This window comes from Tamandua tetradactyla, chromosome 3 (genome assembly GCF_023851605.1).
Source record: "Tamandua tetradactyla isolate mTamTet1 chromosome 3, mTamTet1.pri, whole genome shotgun sequence".
NCBI classification, from domain to species: Eukaryota; Metazoa; Chordata; class Mammalia; order Pilosa; family Myrmecophagidae; genus Tamandua; species Tamandua tetradactyla.
Window position 1 is genome coordinate 183,116,212 of NC_135329.1, and position 26,196 is coordinate 183,142,407.

At 36.7% G+C, this 26,196-nt stretch overlaps 1 protein-coding gene across 11 annotated transcripts in view; it reads left to right on the forward strand.

Annotated features, from left to right (window-relative positions):
- CCNYL1 (cyclin Y like 1) overlaps window positions 1-18,018 on the forward strand; it is a 45,591-nt gene extending 27,573 nt beyond the window's left edge. For 10 of the 11 annotated variants that reach the window (XM_077154868.1, XM_077154869.1, XM_077154867.1 and 7 more), the window contains 7 exons: window positions 2,794-2,894; window positions 5,993-6,028; window positions 8,614-8,665; window positions 9,458-9,577; window positions 13,073-13,239; window positions 16,550-16,712; window positions 17,708-18,018. In XM_077154868.1, the coding sequence (XP_077010983.1) occupies window positions 2,794-2,894; window positions 5,993-6,028; window positions 8,614-8,665; window positions 9,458-9,577; window positions 13,073-13,239; window positions 16,550-16,712; window positions 17,708-17,824 (756 nt within the window). In that variant the 3' untranslated portion in view covers window positions 17,825-18,018. The remainder of the gene's footprint in view (window positions 1-2,793; window positions 2,895-5,992; window positions 6,029-8,613; window positions 8,666-9,457; window positions 9,578-13,072; window positions 13,240-16,549; window positions 16,713-17,707) is intronic. The other variant, XM_077154877.1, reaches the window with a different exon arrangement.
- The last annotated feature ends 8,178 nt before the right edge of the window (window positions 18,019-26,196 follow it).

A 26,196-nucleotide genomic window follows, 5' to 3' on the forward strand; every position in this document is an offset into this window, starting at 1 on the left:
TTTGGGTTGTGATGTGCCAGACAACTAGGTAAGATATTTTTTAGTCTTTACCATGTAACCATAAGTCTACTAGGTACCCCCTTTCCTTTCTTGTAAAGATTGTAAAATTCCATCCATTTTTATTGAGTGAATGAAATATGATAAATGCTGTCTTTCCCTCATCTATTCTAATGAGATCAACCAAAATGCCTGTGAACACTAAACTCTCAGTAGTGTTTTGCTGTTTGTATGTTTGTCTTAAAAGGCATTTACCTTTTATATCCATATGTTTGCTGGTATAGTTTATTGAGATTGTGTCAGCAATGGTAATAAGTGGTAATAAGACTTTAGAGGATAATTATTAAATTCTCAAGCACCATGAAGGGAAGTTTTGAAGTAACCTACTGGCAGTCACGTCCAGACTCTGCTCAGAGGCTTAATTCTGCCAGCCTGAATTCTGCCATCCAGATGCCTTAGCCTTGGTTCACAAAGGCTGTTGCCATAGAAAAGTTTGAACAGTTAGAAGTGAGTGGTACATCCCCTGCTGTGTAGAGAACAGCAGAGATGTTCTTTTTTGGTCAACTTGAAATTTGTAAATAGTCTGGTTAAAAACAGAAAAGGCACCAACAGCCATTTCTCTGGAGTGGATAATTTTTCAATCTTGTCTTTAAGCATAAGTTTAAAGTAGGCCTGGACTGACAGGGAAGTGTTCAGCATTTCTTATGCTGGGCCTAGCCAGTAGACCCTAAAAAGCTGACTAACTAAATGAGCCCCATAGGGTGGTGAAACCATGCCTTATTAAAATCTGTAAATGTTTTAACTCTAATATTTTCCAGATAAGTCAATAAACATTCATAATAGAAAAAAAATTAAATAAGAGGGAAATGGGAGAAGATATCACCCAAAGCTCTACTAGCTAGTCTATATTTTGGTGTTATTTCCTCCTTATTCTTTTTAATCCTTCTACATGTAGGTTTTTGGTCAGAATTGACTTTTGTTAGGTCATGTTACCTCCTAATAGTAGTGACCTTAGGAAATAGATTTTCCACTTAGTAAAAAGTATTTGAAGAATTGATACTTGTTTTTCATGCTATATTTGTTTCTGAGGTTATAAAAAGTAAATTACACATTAACTGAATAGCTTAAGGAACATTTTGACGTTTAGGTATTGTTTAGAAACCTCTGGCTTGAAGGAAAATTTAGTCCTCCAAAGAGTAATACTTTTCAAAAATATTACACCTGAGACTTTTTGTTAATAAAGATTAAGTGGCTTTTCAGTAAAGCATTAGAAACAAGGAAAATGGTGTTTTATATACTGGCTATTTGGAATATGGATATTTCCAAATACTGGCTACTGGCAATTTTTTTAATGTTCTGTGCTTTAAAAAGCAGATCTTTCCCTGCTCTACCTTTCATGTACTTGTTGGGGAAACTGATGAGAGTGTGTGAAAGCCTGGCAAAAAATATTTTTTATTAACAAAAGGAAGGAAGGCTTATCTGAATTGGTAAAAAGCAAGCTTTAAAATCATTGTCATTCTGTGGTTTTAAAGAATGCTGTTACTTTCTATTTTTTATAGTTCCTGAGATTTGGTATTAGCCTTACTTATAATTGTTAAGGAAGAGAATTGTCTTAACATAGTTAAGACTATTTTACTATTTGACTATTGCTGTATTCTTGCGCTCATCACAAATAAATGGATACTTCTAAAGTGTTTTAAAGATAATTCTCTAAATGACCCAACAGATTCATTCTCGCCTTTCCCATAAATCCACTGCAGATAAGTTCTCACTAACTGGCATCTGTAGTAAGATTAACCTTCCAAATTATTACACTTGTTGAACCCTTAATTCATCCAGATTCTGTGCTTGGCAGATGGAGATAGGGGCAGTAAGAGTCCTCTTCCCTGGAGAAACTTATTGTGTTGTGAGGGGGAACCCTGTAAACAACTGTTATGTAACAAGTGGTAACATAGATATATGGCAAGTAAATGCTGGTAAAGGTGTCCTGAAGGTAGATAGTGTCAAACTTGCCAGGACAAGGACGAGGAAAAGCACATTGCAGAGAGCAACATGAGCAAGGCAGGAAAATAAATTGATGAAAAATTTCAAATGAGCGGAAAATATTCTCTGGGATTATCACTTAAGTAATGTAATAACAGTCTTATTTAAACATGAAGTTAAAACTAAATTCCAAGTTTTTTGTTTCCTGGTGTTTGGATGTGAGAAAATTTTAAAGCAGTACTCATGTCCTCCAAATAAGGAAACTGAGGCCCACAGAGACATATGAATCCTAGCTTGTTAGTGACAGAGCAGCCTTGGTACACCCACCGTCTGAATCTTAAAACATTGCATGTTTCACCAAGTCTTCTGAACTAATACGTTTATTTCTGGCTTTCATTCACTGCGGTGACATGTCATGTCAATTTTATTTAAGGCATTACATTTTATTGCGTAAATGAATAGTAGAAATAGAAAACTTGCAGTTCCTTTTCATTACTTAAGGAAAAAAAACCAGTGAAATCTTACTCTAAAACTTTTTATGTTATTATAAAGGCAATTTGTAATAGATGCTTACCAGGCTTAATTATAAGTACCATATCAAAGGCAACATTTTAGAATCCATCAGAAAGCATCTGTTGAAGCTAGAGTTTCCAATGGGTTTCCCATATAGCCACACATGATATCACGCTCAGGCCGTTTATGGAGGGTAAGAAATACCTTAACGCTTTATCGTTTGACATATTAACCAAGGAAAACACACTTTAATAGATTTAACTTACTGTGACATTTTCTTCTATTTCCCTTCCCCTTCAGGTATCTCCAGGGCAGCTTACTAAAAAGTATAGCTCATGCTCAACAATATTTCTAGATGACAGCACAGTCAGCCAGCCTAATCTTAGAACCACAATAAAATGGTGAGTACATCTAGGTTGCCAAGGGCTGAGTGACAGACCCCCACATGCTAAAAGCCTCCAAGCCATACCTGGTAACTTCAGTCATTGATTGTCCATTCCAGTGATCAGTTTAAGAACCTGATGTCAACTTTATACTGATTTCAAGGACCTAAAAAATGAATTTTCAATTTCCCTTTAGAGTACTTGGTGGAATTGGCAAGTCAGTTAGCAAAAAAGGAATCCTAGACAACGTGCCCCTCTTTATTTGATGCATTTATGTTAATATATTGTTGAAGGAGGTGCTTTTTAGTTGGATGTTTCTAGAAAAAATAATTATGACTTACAGGCTTAAATATGCACTACTTTGGAATTTCCTCTTGAAAGAAGGGACAGCCTGTCCCCTACTGGCACGATGCTGTATCTGCACTTAAACTGAATGGAATTTTGTCAGATTTCTCCCTGCAGTGTTTCTCTATGGAAATTCAGTTCTCCTTTCTTGTTTCCCAAAAGAGTAAATATTATCAAACCAGCCTTAAAAGAATAAATTTTTGGTGGCTCAGCAGGCATAGTTCTCTGCCATGCTGGAGACAAGGGTTCGATTCCCAGTGCCTGCCCATGCCAGAAAAGAAGAAAAAGAAGAGTAAAATTTTCAAGCTTAATTTCTTTATGGTAAAATGTGTTCAGCTGAGGTTTTAATGCATATATATCTGTTCAAGACACTGTATCAATCCATATTCAAGAAAATCATAGCAGAGATTAATGAAAGGGTTTTTTTTGGAAACATAGTCATGCTCAGGTTTCGGCTTAATGAAACTTGAACAGTATATTGATAATAAACTATTCCTTAATTTCTAGGAGCACCTCAGAGTCTACAATCAGAGATGCATTTTCAAAACATCCCACAATAACCTTCCAAGCTTATTTTTTTTAATGTGTGCAACATTTTCTGACTATTGGGATTGGCCAGGGAATATTTACCTCCTCAAGATACCAATGTAGCTTTTCCTCTACATTTTACCTCTAATTTTATTTTTCAACCTTAAAAAACACATTTAGCTTATAAACTTAATTTTGTTTCTAATGTATCGGCTTTTTTGCTAATTTAATTATCAAGGACTTAAACTTTAATTAAAAAATCAAGTTGACAATTATGACTATTTACTCTCTCACTTGTAATAATACAACAGCAAAAACTGAACCTTGACTCCTCTGTCTAAAGCCCTCAGCTTTGATATATATTATCCAGTAATCATTGAATGTTTTTGTTCAGCCAAGACCATAAATCCTTGACTAAAAAACCAGAATGTACTTTGAATAGAATCTCTAATTTCTTTTGAATTCAGAAGATTCAGATATCTCAGGGTACAATTCAAAAGTAATCTGAAAGATTAACCTTTCTCAAGCAAATAGGTTTCATGGTGTTTTTCCAGTGTAAATAGTCTAATTTTTAGAAGTTTACTTGGAAGTACAGTTTTCATTTGCTTTAAATAAGTTTTAAAAATGATCATTCAGAACATTCACTGTTGGTGGAGTAAAAGTTTATTGAGCAAATTAATAGGGAAAATTGGCTCTTAGGAAGGATGTTGAAAATGTTATCATGGTGCTTTCAATGGGATAGGCAAGCCATGTTAGAATCGTATGCAACAATCTTCAAAATGTGTCTGCAAACATGGAATTCAGCCTGCGCCCCCCAACACTCAACCCCCAGTAATCCTGTATAGTCAGACACCTTTTGATAAGCTAGGGAAGTATGTGAGGCATAATTATATGGACAGAAACATCCCAGGTCATTTGAATCTAACTAACCTCACTGGTTCCCCCAACGTTTCTGCACATTGGAGTCACTTGGGGAGCTTTTAACAAAACGAAAACCCTGATGCCCAAGTCACATCCAGTGCCAGTTAATGAAATCAGAATTGACTGGAAGTGGAAGCCAGGCAGTTTTTAAAGATTCCCAGATGATTCCAGTGTGCAGCGAAGTTTAAGAACCACAGCCTAATTAGTTTGAGTGCAGTAGAAAGAGAACTGCTTCTGGCTGTTAGGGGAACCTCAGACAAGTTAGCTTTAAGCATTAGTTCCCTTATCTTTTATAGATGGGTTGATGGATTAAATGGCATCTAAGGTTTGGTGGTCCTTTTCAGCATTTAACTTCAAATTTTGTGATTTAAAGATTATCTTTGAGACAAATCTATTTGAAGCACTATAGAAGTATCCATCTTTGATGCTAATGTTATTTGTCTAACCTCCTTAAGAACATTTTCAAAGTAGTGGAAGCTTTTTGTGCATGCTAATATTCTATGGATGTACTTTAAAATTCAGATTTGCCTTCCCTCAATTATTTTCAGCTTCATTTTAGAAACTGAGTGCAAATGGAAGCATACATTTAACGAAGAGAACACCTTTTTCCCCTAGTACTCAACAGTTGTGGATAACTTAGGAATGCAATAATGTAAAAACTCTGAGGAGTTGTGTCTGTTCATCACTATTTCATTTAAACTAATTTGAGAACACTTGCCGTGATTACTATGTTGCATAGTATTATGCTGTGTTGCTAGCACTGCTTTATTTCAGGGTAGCTAGACCGATCAGTTTTATGGGTACTTATATTTGCTAATAAATTTTCTAATTATACAAAGGTGAGTTTAAATGATTTGGTATAAATCACATTCATTAATTACTTTTATAAAAATAATGGAAAATGGGTGTAGGTAAGTGGATAATGTGCTAAATCAGTTGAAAACACAGTCTACCATCTAAAAAGCCACAAATGAAAACTATTTTGTGGCCTAAATGTAAACAAGCATACAAATAGCTACACCTTCACGGGATGAAAAGTACCATGGGTAAAAGGAAAATGACAGGGAAAACAGAATTCATATATTATAATAATCAGCAGAAACATGTCTTGTAACCAAATATAGCCTAGCATTTTGGTTCTTCTGTTTTTGTTAAACACCAAAAAACTAAAATAAGGGGAAAAGTACCCATATGGTACTCACACGTTGAGTATTTCAGGACCACTGGGAAGATCTCTAACCACCCCTCATCCCCCTTATTTTTTAATCTCTTTAGGTCTAAAAAAATCTTTTTTTACAATTATATATTTTTTCCCTCCACAGTGTGACCTTAGCAATATACTACCACATAAAGAACAGGTGAGCTCTTTTAAAACCTGCCTTGTTATTTTAGCTAATTATTTTGCATGATATCAAATTTAGTGTTAGGTAATATCTGTGGCTATTATTGGAGTAAGCTGTAAATATTCAATATTATTGCAGTATTGAAGTGATTCATTTGGGTTTTTTTTCCTCCTTGGGAAGCGTTTATCTCTTGAATTATTGAGGGGCCCCAATGATCATTTATTTATGTGGATTATATTAATATATACTGCGTTAAAAATTAAAATTGAGAATTTAAAAGTTTAAGTCCATTGTATGCTAACACAGGGTTTCTCATCCTCAGCACTATAAGATTTTGTTGTGGGGGGCTGTCCTGTGCACTTTAGGATTTTTAGCGACATCCATGAAATGCCAGTAGTGCCTGTCCTCTCACCCCTTGTGATAACCAAAAATGTCTCCGGACATAGCCAAATGATGGAGAAGTGTCTCCCTTTGGGAGACAAAATTACCCCTGGCTGAGAAGCACTGTGTAACCATAAATATTTTTCCTGAAAAGTCTTTTTTTCACAACAAAAAATGTGACTGAAAAGTACATCATTGATTTAAATTTTTTGTAAATCTCTTTAATGTTTACCTTAATAAAAGACAGCTGTATTCTCATATCTACTTCTACCTTCAGTCATTTACACTCTGTTGTTTTGAAGAAACAGTATGAAGAAAACACAGCTTTGTGTAGATTAAGTAGTTGAAAAAAGGTGAATTTTAAAAGCCTTAGGATAATTGTGGATATTCTTAGATACTACACCAAAATTCTATAGTGATAATTTCTTTAATTAGTTTCAGTGGAATTTTAAACCACATCAGTGAGCCTTACATTAAAATAGTCTGTCTTGTATGTTGAATGGATATGTTACCCATGCATGAGCTTATAATATACATTGGTCATTTGGAAGATGTATATTTCATTATACAGCCAAAAACTCACCTTTGTTAGTATCACCACCAGTCTTACTAAAAAAGTATTGAGAAGCTGTTAAACTCAAAGTAGAAGGCACATATTTTCGAAAATACTGTTTTTTAGCTTGAAAGCTTGAATTTTATCATGGCAACAAATTCTTGTTGTTTTTCTTGAAATGATAGGCTCATTCTGTTCATTTTAGAGAGAATGGCAGTTTGTCACATGTGCTCTCAAGTACATTTTTGTTTTTAACAGAAAGGTAACTCGTTTAACTTGCAAGTCAGTCAGGTCAAACGATCCTTTTCCTCCGTGCAGCTATACTCCAGTGTGCTGAGGAGATTTATGTCTATTTTCCATCAGTTCACTCAAAATATTAAAAGCACCTGGATTTAATAACAATTTAATTTTTGCCGCTTCATCAGAGACATTCTTAAATGATGCTGGCTTTTTTTTTTTTAATTGCTGGTGTGTGGTAGCAAAGAATAGAATGACCACTGGTGCAGTGGATACCACTGCCTTGATTCATGCTAAGGAACTGACAGTTTTACCCATTTTTGCTTTTATATAATGATAGCAAATGTCAAACAGTGAAAAAGCAAGTAATGCCTTAGTATTATGATAATAGTTTTTTTTTTTGGCTTTTAAAAAGGGAAATTAATAAGTTGCTACTTTATAGTTCTAAGGCCGAGAAAATGTCCCAATTACAACAAGCCTATAAAAATGTCCAATCTAAGGCATCCAGTGAAAGATACCTTGGTTCAAGAAAACTGATGAAGTTCAGGGTTTCTCTCTCAAGTGGAAGGGCACATGGCAAATGCAGTCTGAGTTTCTCTCTCATCTGGAAAGGCACATGGTGAACACAGTCAGGGTTCCTCTTTCATCTGGAAGGGCATGTGGTGAACATGGCATTATCAGCCAGCTTCTTCTCCTGGCTTATTTCATGAAGCTCCCCGGGAGGCATTTTCCTTATTCATCTCCAAATGTCGCTGGCTGACAGACTCTGCTTCTCATGGCTATGCCGTTCAGCTCTGCTCTCTCTGAATCTCTTTCATTCTCCAAAATGTTTCCTCTTTTATAGGACTCCAGAAACTTTATGATAATAGTTTTAACCTCACAGGCTTGCTGAAGGTATCTGGGGAATCCCCATGAGCCTGCGACCACGCTTTGAGAACCACTGGTTTACATGAGCACGATGTATTAGCATGGTGAACCTTAAAATTAAAAGATAGGCCTCTTTTAAAATAAAAAGATGTTTTAAATTTAAGGTACTTAGCAGGGACAAGAAGAAATACATGATAGGAATACAATATAGAGAACTAAAGAGAACCCAGGGAAATCTGAATTTCATTTTTGAGCTCATTTATAAAGAATTTTGCCCACTACTGCTGCTTTGTAAAATTTCTTGTGTGTTCCAACGTGAGGTGAAAGGAGTGAAAATAAATTTGGGTTACTTTAGGGAAGTATTTAAACATTGGCTAGTTACTGTCAAAAAGATTTCACAGCACATGGTTGTAGTGAGTAAAAAGGAAACTTCTGAGGCCAAGATCCAGGAGAATTTGAAAAACTGTTTGCTCTGTTGGAGGTTAAGCGTTTCATTCAACTTTTAGCTAAGATATTAACATTTCATGGCTTAATGTTTTTAATGGACATTGTTATTTTATAGAGATGCAGATAGGTCCCTGGATATTTTTGATGAGAGATCACATCCACTCACAGTAAGTGTCAGCTTTATTAAGGTTGTATTTTACCCTCATGTTATTTCATGCTGATTAGGTTTGCGATTAATTACTAGAAGAAAAACACTGAAGCTTGAGATCAAAATCATCTTTCTTTAAGTTCTTCCCCACCCCACACTGTATCTCTATCATTTTATAAATGGGTTGTTGAATAGGAGATATGATACAGTATGAGCTTAGTTGCAGTTTGGATAAACAGTGAGCCCAAACAACAGGAAAGATTATTTTTAACAGTATCAAACAAGAGCAAAATGCTTAAAAGTAAACCTAACAAATATATAACATCTATGTGAGAAGTTTTACAACTATTTAGATTAATTAGAATTACTTAGAGTTAAGAATTCATTTCTTCAGTCACACTAACCACATTTCCAGGACTCAAGTAGCCACATGTGGCTCCTGTATTGAACATTGTCACCTTACAGCCTTATGGTTCCAAGTTTTTAGAGTTTGTTGCAAACAAGTATGAGATATGATGATAAATAAGATTTCTGAGCTTATAAATTTCTTAAATTTCCTCTGTGGGAGGAAAATGGAAAGGGACACTGTAATTTTTCTAAGCTTGTGCCTGTATTTTCCTTTAATGACTGGTGGAGGGTATTGATTCACTGGTTTTCTTGTTCATTGTTTATATTTAAAGGATTTAAAGACATGTCACCCAATCAAAATTATTTTAAAGGGCACATGGACATAAGTTTGAAGGTTGCTATCATAAAATACTTAAGAATTTTTCTTCAGTGGTTACTTATAGTACATTTTTCCTTCTTTCAGCGAGAAAAGGTTCCAGAGGAATATTTTAAGCATGATCCTGAACACAAATTTATTTACAGATTTGTTCGGACTCTTTTCAGTGCTATGCAGCTAACAGCTGAATTTGCAATAGTGACTTTGGTAAGATAATTCTTTTGTCATAAAACACCTTTAGAAATTTCTGCTTGTACACCATGATGCAGTCCTGTTTTTCATATAAAAGTTAGATCCTGAAATTATCAGAACATTATTAAGAGAAACCTGCAAAACAATAGCTATTAAAGGCAGCAAGAGAGATTTCTGATCTCTTCCACCCCATCCTCTCCCCCGCCCAGAAACATGCACATGCAGTGCATACAGACATGTACATGGGTGCATGTGGGTATCCTGATGGGGCCAGGGTGGGGAGCAGTAACAAAACCACCTGCTCCAGAGGCAGAGATGAATTCAGTGTAGGTCTGAGATGAGTTCCAGGTTGTATTCTCCCAGCAGTTCGTAGGTATATCCTGATGGGTGTTAATCCATTGCTGTTCATTTCCATGAAGTTACCCAAGAGTGGAGCGTCAGTAGTAGTAGTTCATGGGCAAGCTTTGCTAGTCAGTTATAAGATTTTACCATTTTAAATAATAAATTCTATTTAAGTGAGAGGTGGTTGGGATTTTTTATTCTTTCTACAGAAAACTTATAGAGGAAAGTTAAGTGCATGATTTGGAGGGAAAGAGTACTTACGTCAGCACCTACTCCTTTATCTCTCCAAGTAGAATTTAGGAGACAAGGCATTTTAAATAGAAACCCCTCTATGGATTTTGGATCAGACACAGGTCTTTTCATGGAGCAGCAAGCCATTTTGAATGCTTAGCATATGCTAGAGAGAGGCAAGAATGGCACTTCCATACCTAAAAAAAAAGGTAATTCATGTAGGAGAGCATCTGGGTTTGGAAGGGAGTTCATTTTAAACCCATTAAGCTTGATGTACCTGTGAGGTAGCAGAATAGCCTGGAGCATGAATCAGAGTTAATGGTATGGAATTACGAGTAACTCTTCAGATGCAGAGAAAGTGTAGAATTAAAAGTGGACAGAAGATGGATGTGCAGGGACTATCAATATTTTAGGGGCAAGTTCTTAGAGGAGTGGCTACAGTTGTAGAAGAACCAGGAGAGAGTAATAAAAGAGGGACCAAGTTAAGAGAGATTTAAGAAAGTTGTGGTCAAATGCTAAAGGCTGCTGAGAAGTTGCTCATTCCTTAAATTTTCACTGAGTACCTATTCTCTGCCACTAGAACTAGAGGAATGAACAGATTGAACAAAGTTCTTGCCTTTATGGAGCTTATATTCCAGTAAAGAAGACAAGTTTTTCTTTTTAAATGAGCATTTTTTAAAAGATGGATATTTCAGATAATGATAAAGAACAAGAAGATAAAACAGGACTAAGGGATAAGGAGTGTTTAGAAGAGTTAATTTTAGATAGAATGATCACGAAGAGTCTCTCTAAAGAGGTAGCACTTTGAAAAAGGCGATCCTGCATTACATATAGAAGGAACTAGGAAGTGATCAGCTTCTTTTTTTTTTAATTTTTTAATTTAATTTTTTTAAATCCCCAAAACACAAAGCAAACACAAACATTCCTATTTTGATCATTCCGTTCTACGTATATAATCAGTAATTCACAATATCATCACATAGTTGCATATTCATCATCATGATCATTTCTTGGAACATTTGCATCTATTCAGAAAAAGAAATAAAATGAAAACAGAAAAAAAATTTACACATACCATACCCCTTACCCCCCTCCCTTTCATTGATCACTAGCATTTCAAACTAAATTTAACATTTGTTCCCCCTATTATTTATTTTTATTCCATATGTTCTACTGGTCTGTTGACAAGGTAGATAAAAGGAGCATCAGACACAAGGTTTTCACAATCCCACAGTCACATTGTGAAAGCTATATCATTATTCAATCATCTTCAAGAGACATGGCTACTGGAACACAGCTCCACATTTTCAGGTAGCTCCCCCCAGCCTCCCCACTACATCTTGAATAACAGGGTGATATCTACTTAATGCATAAGAATAACCTCTTGACTCTGTTTGGAATCTCTCAGCCATTGACACTTTGTCTCATTTCACTCTTCCCCCTTTTGGTTGAGAAGGTTTTCTCAATCCCTTGATGCTGAGTCTCAGCTCATTCTGGGATTTCTGTCCTTCATTGAGTGGTCAGCTTCTTGATGAAGGTAGAATTGATAGGAATTGCTGTCAGATTGGAGTGGGATGAATCACGTTAAGTCATGGCAGCTAGGTGAGTGTTAGTGTCATCAGTGTTACTCGGGAAGATGCGGGGAATGCGGAGTTGGGTGAAAAGCTCTGGTGTGTACGTGCGAGGGCACCACTGGCCATGGTGAGAAAAGTGAGGACAGTGAGCAACAGGGTGCAGACTGCAGTGAGTTGAGGTGAGCATGGGAGAGGAGAACTGCATCGGGGCATGACACCGTGAACAGAATGAAAGGATGCATCCTGAGGGTTGGAATGAGAAATAGGTACATCCTGAGAAAATTCTTTGTCAGAGGAGAAATTCTTTGTGATGAGTTGTGATCATTTGGGAACATTTTTCTGCAGAAGTGGGCATGGATCGGATCAAGTACATTGACAAAAGACTGAGTCTTCAGTAGGAAGAAATAAATCTCTTCCACTACTCACTGCGGGAGGTGGCAAATGGTATAAATGGTATCAGTACATAGCAAACGTGCCAGTTAAGGTGACAGGAGCTTGAAGGATTGCCAGTTTTGTTGAAATGCTTCTACTTAACTCCTATAAAGTAGAAAGTTGAATTCTGTGAGAAATGTTCTTAGAGAGCTTCAAGTTTTGGGGAGAATGGAAGCAGAATCTAAGAACATGCAATGTTTGATGAATATTCCCAACATGTACAATAATGTCTGAATCATCTCACAAACTGTCAGGTTTTAGAGTCCCAGAAGGAAAGAGACTGGTGGCTCTGTGCTGCCTTGTAAATCGATGGGAATTGATTAAGCTGCAGATTGTGTATTCTTGGAAAGGCACTGAGTGCAGGACTCTTACAGCTGTCCAGACTGGCCTCAAGCACACACACGCGCACGGCTGCCCGTCGTGCTGCGCTGCACAGCAGCCACTGGTAGGCTCTCGATCACCAGTTCTTTTCTGCCAGCTAGTGCACAAAACTGTTACTGTGAGCAGAAGAAGATAAAAACATACTCAGGATCACCAGTCAGGCTTCACATATTCAAACATTACCTACCTGTGAAATCACCAGTTAACTACCAGCCAGGTGTGACATGCACAGGCAGGCTCCCCACCCTGGGCTGGAATATGCTGCCCTTTCTGAGTGTGAAGATAATACAGTGCCTCCCTTCAGGATGACCTTTGCTGAGATGTCCAGTCATTCCCATGACCAGAATTGGGCTGGAAATTTACATGGGCAGAGTGGTCAGCAGAGGGAGCTGCCTGAATTGTGATCTGGCCTCTTGCTCAGGTTGACTGAGCAGTCTATAGAAGGGAAGAAAAAAGGCATTTATTAGTCCAAACATCTACCATTCATAACAGTTCTTGTCATGGCACTTAAACTGAACTAAAATCAAAGACCAGTGCTCTACTTTTGCAGGTTTACTTAGAAAGGCTTTTAACTTATGCTGAGATCGACATTTGTCCCACTAACTGGAAAAGAATTGTTTTGGGAGCCATTCTTCTTGCCTCCAAGGTTTGGGACGATCGGGCTGTATGGAATGTGGACTACTGCCGGATCCTCAAGGACGTTACAGTTGAGGACATGTGAGTTCGTAAGGTTTGGGTGAATTTTCTAACCATTTTCCAATACCTCATTTGCTCCCATAAAGTTTACATTTTAAGAAATATTTTTAAAGGTAACATACAGAGAACTGAAATAGGCATAAAACTACATACTTCTTTCTCTCCAGCTGTGGTCCAAATTCATATTTTACATCATTAATTGGTAGTTACTGATGTGTTAGTGTAATAATCTGCTTTTGATAAGTTTTTATCTGGTGGTTTCTGGTAGATAAAGCTTACAGCGTAGTACAGTAAATATCTTTACAGCATTTTTAAAGCTTTCTACCAGTCCCAGTCCAGTTTTAAGAGGTACACCCCTGGCATTTGAAGTAAGTGTTTGACTGCTGTCAAGGAATTAGGTGGCCCCTGGAGAAGTTTCAGCTTTAATCTGAGTCACACATTTTATATTTGGTTTTGCTGTCTTCCCCCACCCCCGTTTTTCTTTATCTGAGAATCTTTTGTTACAGAAACCATGATATAAGATGGGCACTCCTTGGTGTGGAACAAAATTAGCCAAATGTAAAAGCTTCAGAACTCATGTTTTCCTGTCTCCTTCCCTATTGGGAGTGTTTCATGTGTTAATAAGTAGGTCTTATGGAAACTGGAAACTCCTTTCTCAGGCAGTCTGAGAAACCAGTGCTCATGTTGAGGAGATTCCTGGGGTACTCAGCCTTCGTAACAGCACTTTATGGGGTCTTGAACCTGAGAGTGTGAGGTGCCTTGGTTAGTAATGTGGCTACTCAAAGACCGCACGCATGCTGACATGGGACAGAAAACCAAACCTAATGAGGGCTTCCAACCTGGCCAGCCTGCCACTGTGAAGGACCTGGAAGGTAGTAGGCAGGATGAGTCAGAGGTGTTTCCAGCAAAGACTCTCAGCATGCCTACTTGATGGGGAAAATGTTCTTTGTGGGTGGCATTTAGGGAAATGAGAGTACCTCTTGATTAGAATGAGCAGTGTAGGGAGATTAAAATCCTGGCAGAAAAGGCCGAGGGTGTGTTTTAGTGACCTCACTCAATGTTATTCAGAATTACCAAACTATACATATTTGAAACTGAAGTGAGGATACTTCTGAAGGGGGGCCAGCAAATGTTGATTGCTGTTAGAATGGGGTTTTGTGAAAAGGACCACTTCGATAATAGTGTAAACTAAATGGTCATGGTTATATTGCTGGCCATCTTAGCAAAGGGTGGGGTGACAAAGGACGTCTCCACCATGGATTTGAAATGAGCGGAAGTACTTTTTGGAAGTTGCGGAAGCTACTTTGACTTTGATCGCTGCTGTTATCAATCTTCAAACTGGTCCCTTAAAGGAAGGAAAATTCATAAACAGGAGCACTAACCCTGCCATGATGGCAGCTGATACTTTCTCAAAACCTGAAACTAAGCTGGCTGGGCCCCTGGCTCTTGCTACAGTATCAGAGAGTGTGCAGGGAAACATGTAGATTGTCCCAGTGAGTAGTGGCAGAATCTAGCTACAAGATTAGTCTTAAACAATGCTTTTTGTGTATGATGAGAAACACCAGGAAGCAGCTCTATTTGTAACAGGCTGCTTTTGTTCATGATCTTCAGAAAGTGGAAAGCATTAAAACAAGGTAATTAATATACATTTATTTTGTCCCTCTGCTGTTGACTACTATTGATAATAGCCTGAGTTTATTTTAAAACTGAAAAGTTTTAAAACCAGTTCTATCAGATTTTTGTTAAAACTTTCCATCTGTATGCTTTGTTAGAATATATCTCCCTTCAAAAGAAGTTAAATTGAACAGCTTCTAGTCAGAAAGTTGGCTGTACCTATAAATGGTTTGCTATTCAGCCATCTAGCCATTTAAAAAACAAAACAAAACAAAAACCAGAAGATGCATATTCTATAGGAATAATGCTTTTCTTCAATCATTAAACCTCTATTAATAGACATGTTAATCCTATGAAGTACTGTATTTCTGCATAATTAAAATATATTAGTGGAGAAACTATAATAGGGATAGTGAAGTGCATTTATTTCTATAGTAAATTAAGTCCTGATTAGCTGATTATCAAAGCAAAGTCTGATTTACATTTCTATAGACTTACGGACATATGAACAGAAGATTAATCTTGGTGGTAGGTTCAGTTGGGTTTTAAGTTCAAATGAGAAACAACATCTCGCTCTTATTCTCACTGCTCTCCATACAGTAGAACATCGAGCGTTTGTTGACCTATCCAGTGGATAAAATATTAAAACATATTAAAAGCCAGAAATAAAGCCTCTAGCATGCTTTTTTAGGTATTTATCATTTTTAGACAATTTTTAGACACTCCTTAACGTGATTACTGTGAAGGTAAGATGTACTCTGATTTCATTTACTTGAACACTTGGCAAAGGACTGCTCCTCGAATTTTCCTTTCCCACTTACTAAACGGTGACTGCATATGTGTTTGTGCTGCGCTCTGGCAGAGGGCTGGTACATGCTCAGCATCTCGGGGTTTCCCTCCCAACACAGAAGAAACACTAAGTTTTTACGTCCAGTGCTTTGCCAAAGGGCCTGTTGTAAAATGGGTTTAGTCTAGTCAAAACATCTTTGATCTTTCTGCCTTCCAGAATTTAAAAAGAGAATATTCTGTCCTGCCATAGTGACAGTTTCTCAACTTAGTAAAATTAAGGTGGGCAGAGACTTGCATTATACCCTTTGACATAGCCCCTTGCAGTGGGGCAGGGGAGCCCCTTCCCCATCGAATACAGCTTGGTTGTTTATTTATTTATTTATTTGAGATGAATCCTTGTTGCCTCAAGAGTTTTTCCCTCCTCAGAGATAATAGCAGTAGCTCTCGATGGATCCATTTGTTACCGTGGTGATGTGCCCACTCCTTTTGTTGGTGCATCTCTACTTCAATAAGCCCCTTCCTGTTATCAGCCCGGTGGAAATGTCTGCAAGTTCTTCAGAGCTAATAAACAGCATACATCATTCCTTTCATCTGATCACTATAGTGGGCCTTGTGAGTGAGTGTGGAGTATGAATCGTACAGCCGCACTAATGGAACTCAGAAGAATGAGCCCCCGAGTCAGCAGCACGAGAGCATAAGAGGGCCGTAACCTTTTCCCCTACGTCCCAAACTCAAAGTGCTGGGATGCAGAAAGGACCACAGATAGCTGTACCTTGTTTGAACATTAGTGTGTTACTCCAGCTGGGTAGCCTTTATTTGTTTCAAAACAGAATTTAGAGCTATCCTAGTAGCTCAGAATGCTATTTTTGAAGCTAGTCCAATTGTCTAAAAATTGTCTTGTTATTTTGTTATATTCTTCCTTCCCTAGAAATGAGATGGAAAGGCATTTTTTGGACCTACTACAGTTTAATATGAATGTTCCTGCCAGTGTTTATGCCAAATACTACTTTGACCTTCGTTCCTTAGGCGGTGACAATGATATGAATTTTCTGTTTGCTCCTCTTAGCAAAGAAAGAGCGCGAAATCTAGAGGTAAGGTGGTGAAGTCACTGAGCTGGGTTCTCACTCAGCCACCAAAGCCTACATATGACACTAAATCATTAATAATATTAAGAAGTGATTAGGGAAATAGAAAGTTTTTAAATTAACACATTGAGGAGCTTATTAACCCTTTGGAGTCATTTCCTGTGTCTTTTATGGTTTATACAAGGATCCACATTTCAAAAATGATAGATATTATTATCTCTTCTGACCGTAACTCAGAGTATTTCTAATGAAATTTAATGTTTTTAATAGTTTTCCTTTTGAATCTCTACCCTTCTACATAACCCATAGGATTGTTTCCCTGATTATACTTACATATATAATTTACTTATTACTCTTGACTGCCTTTATCTCAGTTTGTAAATTCATGTCAGTGTTTACTATACATATAAGTTTAGTCTCATGAGTTTATTAGACAGCATTAGTGGCTAAGCAGAGTGACCTATATTAAGAAGGTATAACATGTAAGTGTTTCAAATACTAGATGTAGAAAGTGCATGGGTTTAATGGAAATGGTAATTTACTGAGGACACAGCAATATTATGGCTTATGATTTTTTGTGTGAATACAGCAAAATTATAACTGAAATGGACACATTCTTAAAATTAACACTTTCTGTGGTACCTTGGAAGGTACTTTAGAGTGATACATTTTTCTACCATAATTTAAGTGCAAGTGAAATAACATCTTTTGGTGTTTCAGTCATTAGACCTCTCCAGTAAAGTAAGTTCCTGTTTGCTCTGCCAATCTAATCATAGCCCTCAATCTGTATTACTCTGTCTCTTAGTGAATTGGCAGGAAGTAGCTTTCCCAGAACCTAACATGTAGATCTCAGATAGCCAAAGTAGCAGTAATTATGTATGAACTCTAACAGACTCTCCATATGTGGCTCATCATTGGTGATTCTTTTTAAGATTGGAACCTTTTTTAAATGTATTTTTAAATTCTTTTACCTATATTCTGTTTGATTGACTTTTTCCTAGGCCATTTCCAGATTATGTGAAGACAAATACAAAGACTTATGTAGAGCTGCTCTGAGACGGTCTTTCAGCGCTGATAATTTCATCGGTATTCAGCGCTCTAATGCCATCCTCTCTTAAAGAGAGAAATGTGAGGGGTTGTAACATCATAAAACCCCTCATCTACAAAGACTGGAGAAACGTCACCTCTCCTCCTCAAAAACCAGCAAAGTTAATATTTTCATCTAAGGAAAAGACATCAAATTCAAATTCAAGAGACTTGTGGACAGCGAAGATTACACTCTATAGGAAAGAACAGGACCTTGTCAATGCAACACTCTTCTGTCCTTTTTAATGTAAACAGAGTTATGAAAACCACTCCAAAGTGAAAGCTCCCAACCCACACACAGATGTTTGCTTACTGTCTAGGCAGTAGCTGTGAACAATGTGTGGTTTTTTTAATTAATAACTTAAATTTTAAAGACACTAACCATATAACTTTTATGTTTTTCCTATTTTTCCTGCCCCACCAACCCAACCCGATATTGCTGCATATGCCTTTAAAATTAATGCAGTATTACTATTAAAACATGGGACTCTTAACAACTATAAAACCACTTGGAAGCAGAGACTGTAGCATTGTTAGGTGCTAAAAGGTTCATCCTCCCTACTATATCACTGAAGCTGCTAGTCATTGGCAGTCAACTTAAACAAAAAAGCTGCTGGATAGCATGTACTGAAATTCCTTGCAAGCACTACTTATTACCATTTCAGCATGTTGGGTTATCAACAGAGAAAGTATCAGTTATTGATTATCTACATCTGCTATGTCCACACTTCATTTCTTGTGAACTCTAATGGTGCTTGCATCTCATTTTCTGAAAATTTCCTCTTATTTGTTAAAATCTAGTTAAGATAATTTCTTCTTATTTGTTAAAATCTAGTTAAGATAATTTCCTCTTATTTGTTAAAATCTAGTTAATAATTCCAACCAACATGGTGATCCAATGATAACAAGCACATAATGAGATACAAAGTATCTGAAAGTCTTGATGCAGTTGTAAGCTTTTATAAAGTGCATTTTGGGCGCCCCAGGCACTGCAGCATAAGTATAAATGCAAACAAACCTTTAAAAAACACATTTGAAAGTTTTCGTTTCTTTTATACTTACTTAGTTTTGTGAATTCTAACTACGTTTTCAATTTTAATTTTTTGTTTCAGGACTTCTTGAAGATGGCAGACATTGAAACAAAAAATTAAAATTAAAAGCTTAATACTCAAAATTCACAAAATTAAGTGTTTTGTGAATTCTGAGTACGTTTTCAATTTTAATTTTTTGTTTCAGGACTTCTTGAAGATGGCAGGCATTGAAACAAAAAATTAAAATTAAAAGCTTAATACTCAAAATTCACAAAACTAAGTTTTGTGAATTCTGAGTACGTTTTCAATTTTAATTTTTTGTTTCAGGACTTCTTGAAGATGGCAGACATTGAAACAAAAAATTAAAATTAAAAGCTTAATACTCAAAATTTACAAAACTATGTAAGTTTAAAAAAAATTTAAGTAAACTTTCAAATGATGTTTTGTAAGTTTTGTAGCACTTATACTTCTACTGGTATCAAAGCTTAAAATTGCACCAAGACTTTGGAACACCTGTAATCTCCATAGAAGGGCTTTCCTATTTTTAAAATAGTCCTTTGCAAGGCTGTGCACTGTTCATCTGTTTTGATCACCTAAGTTTCTTTTCTCTAGATTTGGTAAAAGGAGATTATGAAGAGCAATGAAATTCACGTGTAATAAAAGAAATTGAACCCTAAGAAAAAAAAAAGAAACTGGACCTGTTAGTGGTGGATAATTAGGAAACAGGTACATTAAGCTATCTGTAGTCATCTTATATGAAGTCCTGGAGTTTAAAGAGGAAACTTATACACTCCATAGGAACCTTGATTTCAGCTTTAAAGAGTAGGGAATAAGTAATTTTAAGAGATTGATGATAAAAGTGTCACCTACATTTGAAATATTTTTTTAAAAATTATCATTGTCAACTGTGAAATCTCTTTTCTCCTGCCTTATCAAATGTACATGTAGGAATTTTGCCTAAAAACAGCATTTCTGTATTAGAACTACTTTCAGTATTGTAACACTTCGTCTCATATTGAGTGCTGTAGTTCCATCATTTTTAAAGGACAGAGACATAAATAATCATATATAAAGTATTACAGTCTACCACCTCAAAAAACATTGCTTTATGGAGTTTGGAGCCTGGAGATTTTAGTATTGATTGCAATTGTATTTTGAAAAGAATGCTACAACCTATAGTGGTTTTCTTTCTCATGTTTATATTAAAAGAAAAGCTAATAAATATTTTAATTTAAGTACGGCTAATGTATTACTGTATTCTCATGTCTGAGCCTAACATTTCAAATCAGTCCCAATAGATCCTAAAGCATTTCTTTTGCTTATATGCTTTTTTCAACCTGAAAACACTTAAAATCACTGGCACTTTAAAATGTTAAAATCCTTCGAAGTCATAGAAATTAAGAGTAATGCATATGCTTCTGCAGCCTTTTTAATACATATGGGTTTAGTGGCATTTCAATATGGAATAGCATTAAATTAGTGTATGGTGTATTAGATGACATCTTTGAGTAGTTTGTGGTTGAGCTTAAGAGGGAAAAGAGCACTTTGGAAGAGAAAATTAGATGAAATGTACAGAGTAGAAGTTACTACAGTAACAGTGTAGAATGAGAATGTTTGAGGTTTTTGAACAGTTAATAATGTTTTTTGTTTTTTTGTGTTTTTTTTTAACATGGGCAGGCACCGGGAATCGAACCTGGGTCCCCTGGCATGGCAGGCAAGTGTTCTTGCCTGCTGAGCCACCATGGCCTGCCCAGTTAAAAATGTTTTAGACAGTTTTCCTTTGTTAAACAGGAAAGAAAATGAACTAGAATGAGGGTTGCAAATTTAAACAAGCCATTTAAAATAGCTTTAGAATGCTGTTTTCAAGTTTATGTTTCAATTAGACAAAATCTCAGAAAGGCTTTTTTAAAACTAAGCCTCAGGCAGTGCAACAGTGGCTCAGTGGCAGAATTCTCACCTGCCACGCCAGAGACCTGGGTTTGATTCTCGAAGCCTGCCCATAAAAAAAAAAAAAAAACAATAAAACAAAGCCTCAACAACTCAGCTTCAATAATTCTCACTAAATCCTGTGAATGTTGGCATTTTATCCATATAATGGATAACTAAAACATTTTGTTCTTGATAAGTTACTGGTAGAAGATATCTGATTAGTTTAGAAGGGAAAAAATATCTTATAAATCGCTATTTATCAGATGGTTCGCATCATAATAATATACCAGTTACTAAGTAGAAATGCTGACATGAGTGGTCAAAGGTAAATGAAAAATTTGCAGGAGGGACATGGGACGTAAATCTGTGGCTTCAAGAACAAGTTGGTTGAATAGTAGTATCATTAAAAACTGCTCTTTCCCCCATTATCTTTAATTCTGGACAGCAACACAACATTTGATAAGTGGGGGAGTTGGGCCAACTTAGGTTAAGAATATAAAAATCACTGAAAGCTAGTAGGTTCTTGGACATGTAGTATGGGCCACAGATACCACAGGTACACAAGTAGCATGGTAAATGGCAATTTTCTCAATACTTGATACCTAGGAAAGATTTGTTCCCTAAAATAACACTATAAAAAGTATCTGATTTCCTGGACTCATTTATTTTCATTTCCAGTTTTTTTTCCTATTATAACACTGACTACAACGAGCTTTAATATATTGTAAACTCAAGACTTCATTACAAGGAAAAGAGCAATCTGAAATGTTTGAACCAAATGAAATTGCTATTTCTGTAGTTCAAAAATGGTTGCCTATCAGCAATTTCATACATTTACGTTTCATTCTAAGACAACTTAGGGCCCAGTGTTTCCTGGTTAAAGAAAAAAAGACCAGATTCCATAATGAATGGCTCTTTCACATTTCTTCTTCATGCACCCAGTGTGCCTATACATTATTAAAGTCCAACAGAGCACTAAATCCTGGTTTTATAATAGTTTAGGATTAATTTCTTGTCTCCAGTAAAAACTTCTTGAGTTTTAAAGAAGTGCTTAAACCAGTATTAACTGGAAAACAATTCTGTATTTATTCTATATTCAGGTTTTGCTGTGATTTTTGGAAACTAATTTAGCTACAGCTTATAGGTTAGCTAAAATCTTCCATTACCCGACTCTTTCCTCTGACATTTGAAATATGACTGTTCCCTTACCCAGAAGCTGCATTCTTGACTAGAGCTACTTGGAAAGCACTTGACAGCTGGCAGAGAAATCTCCCAATTAAGTGCTAGTTTCTAGGCAGAGTCTGTAGATTACACCCAACACTTATCAACAAGTTTAAGGATTAGATTACCTAACACCTTCAGCCATTTACCAACCTGGTTGGTTTAATGCTGTGCCAGCAAGCAATACAAAGCGGTCTAGAGCCTTTCAGAGAAGACTGTTTTAACACACAGGAGCAACTGATTTGATTTCTAAAGCAATTTCCACTGAAATACTTAAAATCGGTTTGGCAAATACTGAACAGAGAGCATGTACTTAATATGAAAACCTAAGAATACTTGGTGGTGATTTAGGATTTCTAAGATGTAGGAAGAACTAGGAAAGTGAGATGGAATTAAGAGGAATTCTGGATCAATGGGAAAAAAGGTTAACATTCTTTAAAAAGCAGGGTAGGTAACTGCTGCAGAAGGAGCTAATATGAATGTGACTAGGGTGATTCAGTGATAGTCCCCAAATCTAAGGTCCTCAAGACACCAGCTTCTACTTCAAAAGACCTCAGAGGACTACCAAATTAGTCTGCTAGTTTTTAAAAATACATCTATTCAGCTTGTCCTTCTCAATTCTGCAAACTTTTTCCTTCAGCCCCATCAGCCCCTCAGTGTGAGAACTTTTCCAAAGGGAGAGCTTTCCTCTGCCTTCTCTTCCATCCAGTGCTTCACCCAATTTCATTAAGGCCCTCAAGATCATCCCCGGCTTTCACCCTTAATGTGGCAATGTTTGATGCTGGTTACTCCTGACCCACTTCCAAAGCATTATCAGGGTTCCAAAAAATTTTATATAACTGACAGCTTTAAGGCCAACTGGCCCCTTCCCTTTTAATCACCTATGTGTGCCCTCCTATGTTCCCAACTTACTACACTTACCTGACGGTCCACAACCCTGGGTGTATATACAGTCTAGGCTGAGGACTAGGTGGCAACCCCACCTTCCAAACTCTCAAAACCTAACATACTATCTGGCATTAGAAATAGATGCCTCATTTTGTTCTTCATCTAATGAAGGGGATTCTATCCCTAACTCTAAAACCAACGTTCTATATCCACCACCTCTGCCAATTTATTCCCTTCTGCTTTAAAACTGCATTCATCTCTGCAGCATGGGGCTAGGGCAGTTTGTCTTTGCTCAGTCCCTTAAATGCCCCAGTGAGTGTTTCTCAAGTTGTGACCCTCAGCCCACCTACCCTCTCATCAGCTGAGAGTGCCTATGAAAAATGAAGCATCTCTAAATGCAGTGTGATATCCTGGATTGGATCTGGAATAGATAAAGCACATTAGTGGAAAATATGGTGAAATCCAAATGAAGTCTGGAGTTAACAGTAATGTGCCAGTGTTGATTTCTTAGTTCTGACAAATGCACTATGGTAATATAAGTTAACATCGGGGGGAAAGGATATGGGATATATGGGAACTCTATTATCTTTGCAGCTTTTTTGTAAATTTAAAATTATTCCAAAACAAAAATCTTAAGAATGTTTCTTGAGTCCCAGATCTACCAAATCTCAATTTCTGGATTGAGGAATGCACATTTTCAGATTCTCATGTAGACTAAAATGCAAACCTAGTCTTTCAATTTCCTTTCCATCCAGGCCCAAACAGCTGCTTCCTCTTTGCCTTACTTACCCTAACCTTGCTGCTTTATTTGCATTAACTCAATTTAACCCTTTGATCCTCTCAACCCTATGTATATGAATACTGTTATCCCCTATGCACAGATGAGAAAGCTGAGGTACTGAGAGGTTGATTGTCCAGGGTCACGCAGCCCATAAATCCCAAGCTGGGATTTGAACCCCGTCAGTCTAGCCTCCCAAGTCTAAGTTCATAACCTTTCTGTCTCTCAAGCCTGTTTCCTACCTGTAAAAAGGACGTGGCAAACTAAATGAAGAGCTCTAATATCAGTAATTATTATTACTCATAATTTATCCCAACTTCTCCAACCTTCATCTCTGCCTCTGGTCCAGTCTTTGACCTCACCCTTTCTCACCTTTTCCACATAGTATATGAGAAAATATTGGGACCATGTGCCAATTTAGAGTCCTCTCCACATAAGGTATAGCTGCTCTTCTTTCAGGATCCAGCTGAATGACTATATTTTCTATTCTCTCTCTCCCAACTATCCAAACTTATATACCCATCTTAAAGTTCATAGCACTCATTTCAACATTTCATTACATACTCCCAGTTATTCACCTCTTTACTAGATTTGTCTTATCTCCCCAACATCTTAAATTCACTATTACCACTGTTCTCCCACATCTGCCTCAAAGAATTGCTGGAGAACCTCGACATATATACCAGGCATTAAAACGAGGTAGATGAAAAAAAAAAAAGTCAAAAAAAAAAGTGCATGAAAAAATAATAGTAGTAGCTCTGGAATATGGGGAAAATATCCTTACATAAATTATGGACAACAGTTACAGAATTATGTTAATAATATTTCATCAATGGTAAAAAATTTAACTACTGTTAAAAAACAGAAGTACAAAAAAGTGTTATCAATTATAATAAACTTTCTATACCAAAAAAAAAAAATGAGGTAGGTGACAGTTGGGTGGTGAATTTGCATTTTGCCAAAGCAGCAGCCAGTAGAAAGTACTTTAACAAGAGAATCTCCGGCTTCTGAAGCATCTGTCCAGATTATCAGAGAGTTGTCAACTCTAAATCAAAACTTAACATATTCTTACCTGGGGTCCTGCTTTGTATTTAGAACTTGACTAAGTTGCCAATCCCCAATTGCTAAACGAGAAAACGTTTTGGGAGTTCCTGCCGCACACAGATGAACGGCACCATCTCTATTCAATTAGAGATGTATTTAAAAATTAAAATACTCAGTACTATGAGAGTATAGAAGGAGGGTTTATAAAATAGAACACAGTCTCAGGCAATGTCTCTGTACCTCTATGTAGTTCCCTGCCTATCTCTTCAATCACAGGAATAGCAGGGGAAACCTATGAAGCTTATTCAAGTAAAATATGTTTCAATTACTTGTGCTTCTGGCATTTGATTAAGTACACTTACTAATAAAAACTTTGCTGCTTACGTTTTAAGCACATCTGAGAAATGTGACTATGAAATTAGAATCCACCTAACTCCTCACATCCTCTTAGAAAGCAGTCTCTCCAAAACGCAGGAGGAGAAAAAGACTTCTATGACACCTTTTTATCTTCATTACCATTGCTTTAATGCATTTTTAAAAATTTTATCTACATTAACTGGGAACAAAGAAACAAAAATAGACATTTCTTTGTTTTTCATAAATAACTAATCTCCATATCTGATAAAAATCTCAAACCATTATTTTACCTTTCCACAAATATAATACATACAAAATTTGTCCAATGCAATAAGGTCAGCAAATTATGTATCTTGAGACTAACATAACCACATACAAGTGCTGTTCTACAGACTTCCAGGAACAAAACATCTTTCCAAGCTGTTCTGGGTTTCCATTTGTTAATGTTACAGATTCAGATTTCTAATCATCTGCCAGTAATAATTTACAGATTCAAGTTGATTGTCTACAAATAAATTATCACTGCTCTGACTCATGAGTTCTGGATTTGACATGACAGCGACTATACTGTATGGGACAGGCACTATGCATGTTATACACAATCACAGAAAGTCTTGAATGCCCTGGACTCCAGCTACTGACTCGGTATGTGCCTCATTTGGCTCAGTAATAAATTCGCCTGCACCAAACCTGTATCAAAAAGTCACTAAATCTCTCATATATATAATATATATTATGTATATATTCACCCAAAAACATACATATTATACATTCAATTTATAACAACATAAAATAATGTCTTAAAATGATGTACCACATATATTATCCTGGCTGAAATAAATCCTTTACTTGTCATCAAGCTGCTAGCTTTTGAGATTTTTGAATCAGGTTGCTTATTGACTTACATCCTGCCTACCCCTCTGAGCCTTCTTTAATTTCTTGGTAGCTTTTGCTTTCAGAACCACCCTTCCCAGCTCAGGCCCATTTCTTTCCCGGCATCACTTGAATTGGACTTTGGAGATAAGAAAGGGCAAGCAGAGGGAGGACCAGGCCACTCGTAGCTGCTGTACCTCACCCCTGCCTGGGTTTGTGATGTGCTCTGGGCCTGCCTGCCGCACTCTGTGTTAGAAAGCAGTTATTCAAAGCGTTGTCCCTC